An 11,547-nucleotide genomic window follows, 5' to 3' on the forward strand; every position below is an offset into this window, starting at 1 on the left:
AAAGGGAGTTCAGAAGTTGTTCAGGGCTCAGTGGGGTGAATGCTGAGCTGTGCTTTCTCTCTCTCTGGGGAAGAGGATGTGGCTTCCATGGGTAACCAGTTAGTTCTCTTCACTGTTGTACCGGTGTGGGCGGTACTTGTGTCTTCAGCAGTTTTGTAGCACAAACTTTAGGCCATGCCAAACACAATTGGCAGCTGAGCGAATGAAGCTGGTGCCTTGATCTAGTAGTGAGCTGGTGTTTCCACCCCAAAAAAGTCTGTCAGAGGATGAGAATAAAGGTTGACACAGGAAAGGGTCTGGTTTGATAACGTTTTACACATTGTGATCTGAACCATTCCAGAATCACTTTGCAGTATTGCCTTTACAGATTGCAAAAATGTACCAGCATAACCCATGGCTTTTTGTCACAGACTCTTTGGCAAAGCACAGATACAGGAATTTCTTCAGCTGATAGAATAGACCAGACCCTTGACAAGGATATGCACCACTTAAATGTCCTGAAGACTTTATTTTGCCCTCCAGAAACATAATCCCCATTGAATTTTTCTCATACATAATTCTATGTATTTCTGTGCAAATACTGTGGCTTGCTGCATGCAAGACACTTAAATAGAATTGCTCTTTTGAGTCCTGTGAGACTAAAGCATAAGCACAATTTGCATTGCTGCTCGTGTGTTAGTCTCTAAGTATCTTGTGTGTTTTTATTGCTATGGAGACTTAGTCTTACTCAGTAATTTTCTTTGGTGCTTGTTGTCTTGTCCAGGCAGTTTCTGACAGTGGTTCAGAATCCCAGATTTTGGACCTCTCCAACCGCTTCTATACACTGATTCCTCATGACTTTGGGATGAAGAAGCCTCCTCTCCTAAATAACTTGGAATACATTCAGGTATTGACTAGAAACTGTTTTTTGCAAATGTTGGTTGCAGGAAACGGGTCTTGATGTCAGACATCTAACACAGAGAATATGTGAGGTTTAACACTTACTTAACCTCATAAAAGCAGAGATTAAAGTAAGCATTAAAACCTCACAAGCCAAAAGATAATCTGAAGAAAAACAAGTTTAACCTCATGCTTTCATGAGTTTGAACTTGTTTTTCTTCAGAATATCTTCTTGTTTACGTGCATGTGTCTGTGTAAATACTATATGCATAAGGTATTAGAAGATAGAGATGTTATGTGTATATATGTGTGTATATTTTAATATATTTGGGGGTGTACATATATTTAAAGACAGTGTTTTGTTATTAGATGGCACCATGTGGCCAGTCATTGTCAGACACTTTTTTAATTTGGAATATCCCAGACTTATTCTGAACATGTCAAAGGCCTAAATTACGTGACATGACCTGTTCCAATTCTTCAGGCTAAAGTGCAGATGTTGGACAACTTGCTTGATATTGAGGTTGCTTACAGCCTTCTCAGAGGTGGAAATGAAGATGGAGATAAAGACCCAATTGACATCAACTATGAAAAACTTAAAACAGATATTAAGGTAAAGGAAATAAAAGGCAATGAGTGGCTGTGAATACAAGCTGATGTCCTGTTAGTTTGGAGTAAAATAAATCACCCAAACTGTAACTGGACAGATCTATGGAACTGAGGTGGGTTAAGGAACTGGAGCATGTGTTCAAAGTGATGCAGAAAGAGCTGAGCTGTTCTGACCTGGAGAAAAGAAAGCTCAAGGGATATTGTATCAATATCTAGGTATAGGTGATGGGAGAAAGAAGGAAAAGAGGACAGAGGCAGGCTTTCCTCAGTGGTTTCCAGTGACAAGAGGCAGTGGGCACAAACTGAAATAGAGGAATTTGTGTTTAAACAAAAGAAAAAGCTTCTGTTGTTGATGTTTTGATTTTTTTAATTTGTTTGCTCTGACAGTGGTCAAACACTGGAAAAGGTTGCCCGGAGAGGCCATGGAGACACTCTTCTTGGAGGTGTTGAAAGCTGGACTGGACTCAGTCCTTGGCTGACCCTTCTTTGAGTGGAATTGAAAATCATCTCAATTTCCAGCATTGTCTCAGACATTCTGTGGCTGTCTGTATATTTGTGCATCTTCTCTAGCTAGGAAAGTATTTCCACTTAAATGGTTGAGGAGGTTTAAAGGATGCAGTTGCAAGCATAGGGTGGATGTTGTCATGTTATAAGATGGCTGCCAGTTTGTGTGCTGAGGAAACTTCTCATTTGCCTCTTTGCAGGTTGTTGACAAAGATTCAGAAGAAGCCAAGATTATCAAACAATATGTGAAGAACACTCATGCTGCAACACACAATGCATATGACCTCAAAGTTGTGGATGTAAGCTGGGCAATAGTGGGGTTTATCTTTGGGAAGATGGACTCTCCTAGGTTGACTTGCTTATTTGCAATTGCCTTATATTTTTGAGTAGCTTACTCAGTTTCCTCTGTTGCAGGGATGATTTGATAGAACATTTTCTTTTAATTAGAATAGCAAAAGTCTAGGCAGAGATGAATCTAATGAGGTGTTTTTGCTTTGGTGTTTTTATTTTAATTTAATTTGCCTCAAAGGGAAGGTGGAGGAGTAATCATCTGAAATTGAACCTTATTTCATTGAATGATTTTTTCAGAAAAATAGAGCCTCATGAAAATGCAGAAGAAAAGGTGGAGAAGTAATCAATAACAAGTACTGCATGATTGCTGCTGCCTCTTTTTTGCTAGCCTGACACAGCCAATTACAAACACCAAAACCCATCCTGATCAATTTCCCTAGCAGATCAATGTACTTTGCAGATCGGGTGATTTTTGTCTTCTCCCCTCTGACAAGTCGCATGAAGTTAATGGTTTCTTTTCTTGGTTCTTCTTTTCCTCCTATCCTCTTGTGAACTGAAGATCTTCAGGATTGAGCGAGAGGGGGAGAGCCAGCGCTACAAGCCCTTCAGGCAGCTCCACAACCGCCAGCTGCTGTGGCACGGCTCCCGCACCACCAACTTCGCTGGCATCCTCTCGCAGGGCCTGCGGATAGCTCCGCCTGAAGCTCCTGTGGTGGGTGAAACAGCTTCTCTGGCTGCCTGCATCCCTCTGCCCAGACATGGCCACAGACAGGGACGGCCTAAAGAAGGGAATTTCTGTGTGGGGAGGGCCCTGTGTTATCTGCCACCGTTTAGACAACATCATGTCCCCCGAGTGGGTTGCGCATTGGTGTCCACAAGAGCTTGAGTTGCTCTCCTGGGAGCCCAGCCAGGTGGATTCAGTGCTGCTTTTGGGTTATTTTATCACCCCAATTTTATTCATTTATTTCTTTATTTCCTTCTTGCAGACTGGCTACATGTTTGGGAAGGGCATCTATTTTGCAGACATGGTGTCCAAGAGTGCAAACTACTGTCACACATCTCAAGCCGATCCCATAGGTTTAGTACTGCTGGGAGAAGTCGCCCTTGGAAATATGTACGTAACTTACAAAGAGTATTTGCCAAATGTGCTTAATACATCCTCATGGAAGGTGATGCTAAGATTGCAAGCCTTCTCTTCAATGTGAAGAAGAAGCATGTGTTTTTTCTTCAAAAACAAGATCTGTTTTTTCTTCAAATAAGAGCTGTTGTTTCAGATCTAGCAGAATCTTGTACAAAATGCTAACATCATTAAAATTAGTAACCAAGACAAAGAAAGTTTGAGTTCCAGAAAGCTAGAATTTAGATTAACTTTACATTAACTCATCATAAACTAAAGCCTGAAAAATTTGTGATTTTTTTTTCCCCTAAGATAGTTTAGGATGAATGTAAAGTGCTATTGTGTGTTCTTTGTGCTGTCCAGGTACGAACTAAAGAATGCTTCCCACATCACAAAATTGCCCAAGGGAAAACACAGTGTCAAAGGTAAGCATTAGTAGTTGTCATTAGTAATCTGTAATCAATGGCAGACTTGGTTGTGGTGCTTAGCAAAGAGAGCTATAGTCACTTCTTAGCTGTACTTCCTTTAAGAAGTTGCATAATGTTGCACTTTAGTTCCATCAGGATGTGTATGGGGTGTTTTAAGATGCAAGTTAATACACTCTGAGTGTTAAGACTGAAGGTGCTGAAATTCAGGAGGAAACTTCTATTTGATGTTACACTGGAGAAAATATAAAGTACATTCTCCATCTTCTTACTTGCTTTCATCATAACAATAGTGTGTATTTTAGAAGAGAGATGAATAGATCAGAAGAGTCATTGTTTAGCTTTTAAAGTGGCTTAGAAGCTTGGACAGAAGGGAGAAGCTAGGAATAAAAGTTCAGATGGAACAACTGCTCTCATTACACTTTTATCTGCAAAAAGTGTTATATATTGAAAAAGAAGATGAGAGAAAAGACTCAGCTGTCTAACTCAAGCAAAAGAGATGGTAATCATGACTGTCTTCTGTACCAAGATGGGAGATTGAAGAAAAGGATCTTCAGTAATGAGTGGCTTATCTTAAACTATTCATTTTGAGAGGCTTAAAAAATAAGTTGCCTAAAAGAGAATAAAAGGCGATTTTGCACCTTTTTCTATACATACTACTCATGTTCTTATGGATGTCAAATCAGATTTATATTGAAAATTTTAATTCAGAGAATAAGAATTGGTTTGTTGTACTTGTCTGAAAATGCTGCAATGTGCATGTTTTCATTAATGGAGTTAGGAGATGAGAGCTGCAAATCTGTTCTGGTTTAGCTTTGATCATACAGATTAGACAATTAACAGTTGAAAGTCTAAAATTCTCATTTTTAATGTAGCAGAGTACAACTATAAATATGGTGATGCTGAATTGAATAAACAAACAGTATTTTTCATGTTCTGTTGAAGATCCTTCTACACTTGATTTGAAACTATATGTGAAGTCGTATTTGGCTGGCCTGGACCATTTCCTTTATGTGCAAAGTCTGTATTTGTCTCCTAGATTTGAAATAATGTTGTTTTTCCTTTCTAGGTTTGGGCAAAACTGCTCCTGATCCCACAGCCACGACCACCCTTGGTGGTGTAGAGGTTCCCTTAGGGAATGGGATCTCCACAGGAATTAATGATACCTGTCTTCTGTATAATGAGTATCCTTTGCTGTTACATTGGCTGCACATGGTGTTTGAGCGTCACTGCATTTGCAGGACCTCACTAAGGCCACTTAGGAGTTTTGCCTCAATGTGTTTGGTTTGGTTTTGTTTAGATCTGCTCTGGGGAGTATTTGCAGACAATCTCTTCTGCAAGGGGGATGATTTTTACAGTGGCTGCACTTAAATTGTCATTCTCGAAAAAAAAAAGGAAACAATACACATTCCAATAGCTGTTCCCCAACAGGAACAAAAGTTATTGAAGTGGTCAGGCAAAACTGCTGTAGTGTCTTGCCCAGAGATGTGCCAGACAAGGGGACGAGAATGCAGCCTGTGGTTCCTCATCACTCCAGTCTGGTTTCTCCCTCATGTGCTGTGCTATGCCAGCTTGGCCAGGAGGAGGTGGGGGAGCCAGCTCTGTGCTCTTGCACTCTCTCAGCACATCTTTTGTGTTCCCCAGACCTCTGCAAGTGTTGAGGTATGCCCCAAATGCCCAGCAGAGATGTAGCCATTAAGTCTCTTTCCAGGCAGAAGTGCCTTCAAATCAATTATTGTTTTAAATCCAGAAGAATGCAAATCAGTAATGTCTAAGGTCCAGCTGGCTCTCTTCACTGCCAGTGAAGCAGTAACCCAGTAATGCAAACTTTGGGTTTGTAGAAACTATCTTTGGCCTTGGTGAGCTGTTTTCCTCCCCCAAGGAGTCTGGGCAACACAACTCATGGCAATACTGGTTTTATCTTGAGTTTTCTTAAATAGATTATCTGTCAGATGATGAGCTGTAATACAGTTGATATTAGCTAGTTGAGATAACATGATGTGTATTTATTTTGTTTTACACTTTGGGATTAGAGGTAAGTTTGAGGCCTAAAACATTGTAAAACAAATAGATGAGCTGGGACTGTCTCTGGAAAAATAAGAATGTGCAAACACTGACAATCATTGTAGAGCTCTTGTCTGTGATTCCAGTTTACGTTTTTTAGTGGGAAATTAAGAAGGCATTAATGACTGTGCTGGAAGGTAGCCATAGAACTGCAATTACAATTGTACATGCTGGGTCTGAATCTGTAGCTCTCATTTAAGCTATATGACTCTTCTGCCTAGATATCAAGAGAGATGTGTGTTACTCTGACAAAAAATAATTTTCAGGAGCCACAGCCCTGTATCTAAGTCAGTTCACCTGCCTGTCACTCAGGATTCATGCTGCACTATTCTTCACAGAACTTAATTGCTTGTTCCTAACTATTGTATAAAACATTTTTTCAGATTGATGGAAAAGTCAGATTTAAAGCTTTGTGGTTTGAGCTCTTAGAATTGGTTAATCACACAGTCATCTGTATGGTAACATAAGTTCAAAGGTGAAGTTCACTGTGTTTTGAGGTTTTTCTGTGTCATTAATATCAACTACTGTAATTATTCCTTAACCTTCTTCCCAGATATATTGTGTATGATGTTGCTCAGGTAAATCTGAAGTACCTGTTGAAACTGAAATTCAACTATAAGACATCACTCTGGTGAACAGTATTTAGAAGCCCTGTTAGAGTTGTACTGTAGTTACACTATAGCGTTGACTTCTGACATGCTTATGCATTGACTTCTCTTACCAAGATATCAAGAGCTAAACTGCAGAAGAAATTACTAAATCCTATTTAGTACGACACTTAGTGAAAGTTTTCTATAAAAAGTGTGGCAATACACGGACCTGAATTCTGATGAGAACGAGTACCTGGTTTTGTTTTATACCACTTCTAATTCTGGTGCTTTAAGTGTTTCTTTTAATTGACCAAACTGACAAGAAAGAAAAAAGGAAATTATTCTGGTGTTCTTAGCCAAACAGAGCTGGGCAAAAGCAGGAGAAGGAACTTGAGCATGTTTGTGGTACTTGCTCTGTTAAGGTTCCCCCTTGTTTAAGATACTCTTTTTCAGTTTTCACGTGACTAAATGATAAATGTGCATTTATTTTGAGGTGGAAAAATAAAAGCTAATTTCATACTAACAGTTTTATGTTTCAAAACTTCCAAATTGTTTTGGGTTTGAGTCATAATTTAAATGTATTTGGTAGAATGTTCTTAAACATGGTATCTCTCGTGAGGATCGAATGCCAAATATTGAAATCTGTAGTCATGTTTCAGGAAGTTATGGTGAAATTAAAATTTGGACTTTCCGCTGAGACTTCATCTGTCAACAGTTGGTGTGGTAAACATGGAAAATGAGCTTGTGGCTGTTTGAATTTAGTATTAGCCCCAATAAACCTCCTTTAAATACCTACCTTCAACATGATGTAAGTTGGTTGTTGTAGACTCATGTCCTAACAAAGCTGTAAGTTGAGTTGGGGCTCAAGCTTCGTTCATCAAGGCCTGGAGTGAGGTCTGTTGCTACTCTGTCGGTGGTCTTGAAATGCCTGTCTCAAAACATGATCATTTCAATGTTTCATGATGTTTGTTACTTCTCACTTTTAGTCATTGAGCAATATGGGAGCACTTAACCATACAGCAACATCAGATCGTTCTCTTCAGAAATTACTGATTTCTCTGAGGCATTAGAGAAAGTGATGGCTAATTCCCAAGACAGGGACAGTTCAAGCTCATTCTGACAGTTGTGGCTTCAGTCTTTAGTAACCTGTGTGGAAACACCAGATCTATTTCCTAAAATGTTGCTGTGTCCCAGGGCCTTTTGTAAAAGGAGTTAAAGCCAAAGTGGGTGCTAATGGTGCAGGTCTTCCCAGGACTCCTGAATGAGAAGAGGATGAAGAGTGATAGATGAAAAATAAAGCTGCTTTCAGGGAGAGAAGGAAATGTAGAAGGACTGGGTAAGTTGTATGGCTTGAGGACAGCTCAACAGAAAAAATTGATTGAGGTTGGTGATAATGGATTTTGAGAGGAAGTGAAGAGAGTAGTCTGTCTTCTGCCTCTTAAATAGCTTAACCAGTGGCTAATCATTGTTTTCCTTCCAAAAAACCCTTTTGGTAAGTGTCTTTAGTATGATCTTGTCAGTCTCTGAAAGAGAACATGAGAACTTGTTCAATTTAGTTATAAGAGAGATCATTTTTCCCCCTCTTAAAAAAACAGTTTACAGTTCAGTTTGGGACCAGGAGTCGAAGGCAGCTCCTTTTGATGCTCCCTCAGAGCTGAACGTTCCCTGTTGCTCCAACCCCAGCAGCACAAGGAGTGCTTTGTGCTGTGTACCTAGTGCTCAGTTATAATTGCAGCACAAGGAAGTACATCCCAAGCTGTCCCTAAGTGCACAAATACAACAGGAAAAGCTACAGGACTTGCTGAAGAGGCAGCAGGTGCCCTTTGGGGACTGTGGGAGAGCCCTGTCCTGCAGTGAAGCCTGATGTCAGTCCAGGCACTGCTGCTGCTGCTGCCAGCCTGTGGGAGCAGAGCAGATCCGCCAGACCCGGTGGATGAGCAGCCTGTCCCCAGGGCCAGGCTGGCAGGGACAGCGTGGTGACAGTCACTGAAAGCCCTGCTGTGGCACTACCAGCACAGAGCAGAGCTGGATGAACAGGCAGTCCCATTTCTGTCAAAAGCACTTGAAAGGAACGAGTTTTCAAGACATTAGATCCCATGACATCCTGGGCTTTTTTTTTCAGGGGAGACATGTTGAGGAATGGCTTCTGATCTAAATGTTAAACTACCAAAAGCAGTAATTTATAAATATTTAACTATTTTATCTTTATTTAGCACGGCTGCAGGCTCTGTTGTACAACAGCTCACAGACACTAAGATAGTCCGTGCAGTTAATTGAAGGAAGCCAGCCTAGCTTACTGATTGGCAGTCAGTGCAAATTCTTTGTGACTTGCCTGAGTTCATGCAGGTAAAAATGTCTGAGGAAAAAAAAAAATAAAGCACAAGTTAGGGATACTGGTACTTCAGCCTTAAAACAATGATATTCTACCCCTGCCCCCCTTCAGTTTCTAATTGGAGGAAAGGGGGGGGGGACCCCAAAGCAAGTAATTTCTATATGAAAAAGACCTCTGGACACATGAAACTTTGTCAATGCCATAAATAATTGTATTCCTGTTCTTAAATGAAGCCTGAAGTGTTTGTAACTACTGAAGTCTCTAGTTCAGCTTGCTTTCTGGGAGACTGTTACAGACCTCACTCTGTGAATTCTGGGGACATAATGACATAATTGTCTGCTGAATGTTATTGCAGCCAATTTATATCCCACTTAGTGTTTTGCCTGAATTGCTTTTATGTATGTGTTGAGGCCCCTAACTTAGTCCATGATACTCATACTCCTGTTATGCCCATAGAAATAATTTCCACTGTTGTGGAGTACATGCATTTGAACAAGAGCTTGTGTGTGCTTTCACTTTAAAATTAATGCCAGGCTGCTTCTCCAAAAATGGTCATTTTGGAGATGAAGTGGCACCTGTGAGAAGAAATGCAAATGTAGGTCCCAGCTAAGATGAATTGCTGTGATGATTTTAATTTGTTCAGGTGTGAAGGTAGCATGTGGGCCTGTTGTGAGCCTTTCAGATCACTTCTGCAGAAGTGAGATATACAGGGACAGGCAAGGTGAGAAGAAGGAATGACTTCCTAACAACTCGAAGGGGAAACTACTGCTTCCTCCACCCCCTCGTTAAAAAGTATGTGATTAATGCAGCAGGACTCAGACTTCACAAGAAGGTGCTTCAGTGACTAAAGAGCACTCACTTCTGCCAGTCTGTGCTTTTCTTTCTGCTGCCAGGCCGTGCCTAAGGGAGATGAGAAAATGACAGCGTAGCTGTCCCCTGGACGCAGCACTACCTGCTCTGTGCTGACAGGGCTCTGAGTGCATTGGTCAGCAGGTGGTGTAACCCATGTCTCACTGTCAGCTGCAGCAGCTGAGCAGCAGTGGCAGCAGGGCAGTGCTCTCTGCAGCGTTTCAGCACCCACCATTAGGAGAGTTGCCTAAGGTGACCCTGGCAAGAGCGAATGGCAGCGGTGCAGCCGTTCAGGGACCTCCCCCTGCTGTGCCAGCAGGTGAGTCAGCAGCACCTCGGGCAGGTTGTGTTTTCAGTCACCCTGCCTGTCAGAAGAGTGGTGTCATTTCCACGTCACCCAAGTGCAAACTGCAAATTTGCCAGAGTGGTAAAAGGATGCACTGGAAAACATTTTGTGTTTGTGTGCGCACTGGCAAATGGCCCTGGCTGGGGCTTTGTAAATGGGGTCGTGTTTGCGTGACTTGGAAACAGCGAGCACAGGACAAACGAAAAACCAGAACGTGGAGATACTGCATCAAAGGCCAAGATGTAAAAGGTTCTTTATCCAGGAACCATAATACACGGTTGATTGTTACCCTTTCAACACAGTGAATGGTAATGGCTTCTGTTAAATATTTTCCAAGTGCAGCTGTTGGAATGAAATGAAGGAATAATCATCATTGTGCTGTTGGGAGCGGAATTCTGCCTTCACACCTGTTAATTTGTGAGTTGATTGGCAGGAGACTTTTGGGGAGGAGGAAAATCTCACCTTTTTAATCTGGTTTTGTTGCAGTCTACAAAGACTCTCTGAAAGGCACAGAGTTTGATTCCTTTTTCCCTTGTGGAAATTCACACTCTTGAGGACTGTTGTGAAATGTGATTGTGTTGTAGAGCACTTTTCACCCCTCCCTTGCAAAGCCCTTGCTCAGGGAAAGCTGTAGCACAGGGGTGGCTCTGGGCAATGCTGCTTTCAGCACAGCCAGACCTGATGACAAGGTTTACAAAGCCCAGCAGTAAAAACCTCGCTGGTGATCATGTGGAAGTCTCAGTGTCTCCAGTCGTAGCTGAGCACTGCCATACAGCCCTTGGAACAAGGGGAGCACAGCTGAAATACAGAGAAATATTGGTGTCATTAACACCTTGTTTAACCGAGCCTGGAAGGTCTGGTCCATGTCAGGCCTTTTGGGTGGTGGAAGTGTTTTATTAAAAGGGGAAAATTGTGCAGGATTTAATGTTTGAGAGGGTTGGTGTTTGGAATACCACAGATTGTTATTTAGTTGTGTTTTGTTAGTAGTTACTTTAGTTTTGTGCCGACAGTGCTTTGCAGCTGTCTACTGTAGCAGCTTTCTTTGGAGCTGAGCAGTATGGAAAGCTCTGACTGAAGTGTCTTAGGCCCTTTGGGGGCTAAGGAACAGGAAGGCTGTTTAAACAACCTTTCAAAATGACCTGAAAAGGGGGCTAGAAATGCAAGCTGGGCTTTGTATTTTCTTTTTCCTTTTTTTTTCCATTTTTTTTCTTTTTTTAGCTCTGCTACAATGTACATAGAAAGCCCTGGGGGGAATTTCTAAAGAATTCCACTCAGTTTGTTTCTTTGCTTAAAAACTGGCTTTTTTTCCCCTTGAGCACAAGGGCAGCATTTATTTTATTTATTTATGTATTAAAATTGTTTAATAACATGACCTATATCCTGCCCCTCTCAACCTGCTAGAGGGCCTAGTTATCTGAGTTCATTAGCAAATTAAGAACACAAATTATATTCTATTCCATGTCCCAAGAAGCACATTTTCTGTATTGTGCAGGACCTTTACTTTCACCTAGATGGTTTCAAAGAGCTGCATACAACCATGC

At 41.3% G+C, this 11,547-nt stretch overlaps 1 protein-coding gene across 1 annotated transcript in view; it reads left to right on the forward strand.

The window, feature by feature from the left end:
* PARP1 (poly(ADP-ribose) polymerase 1) overlaps nt 1-7,281 on the forward strand; it is a 27,635-nt gene extending 20,354 nt beyond the window's left edge. The window contains exons 15-22 of the mRNA XM_005427016.2: nt 722-886; nt 1,364-1,492; nt 2,193-2,291; nt 2,843-2,995; nt 3,270-3,397; nt 3,764-3,825; nt 4,895-5,009; nt 6,443-7,281. Coding sequence (XP_005427073.1) covers nt 722-886; nt 1,364-1,492; nt 2,193-2,291; nt 2,843-2,995; nt 3,270-3,397; nt 3,764-3,825; nt 4,895-5,009; nt 6,443-6,524 — 933 coding nt within the window. The 3' untranslated portion in view covers nt 6,525-7,281. The remainder of the gene's footprint in view (nt 1-721; nt 887-1,363; nt 1,493-2,192; nt 2,292-2,842; nt 2,996-3,269; nt 3,398-3,763; nt 3,826-4,894; nt 5,010-6,442) is intronic.
* Nucleotides 7,282-11,547: the final 4,266 nt, after the last annotated feature.

This window comes from Geospiza fortis, unplaced genomic scaffold, assembly GCF_000277835.1.
Source record: "Geospiza fortis unplaced genomic scaffold, GeoFor_1.0 scaffold88, whole genome shotgun sequence".
NCBI classification, from domain to species: domain Eukaryota; kingdom Metazoa; phylum Chordata; class Aves; order Passeriformes; family Thraupidae; genus Geospiza; species Geospiza fortis.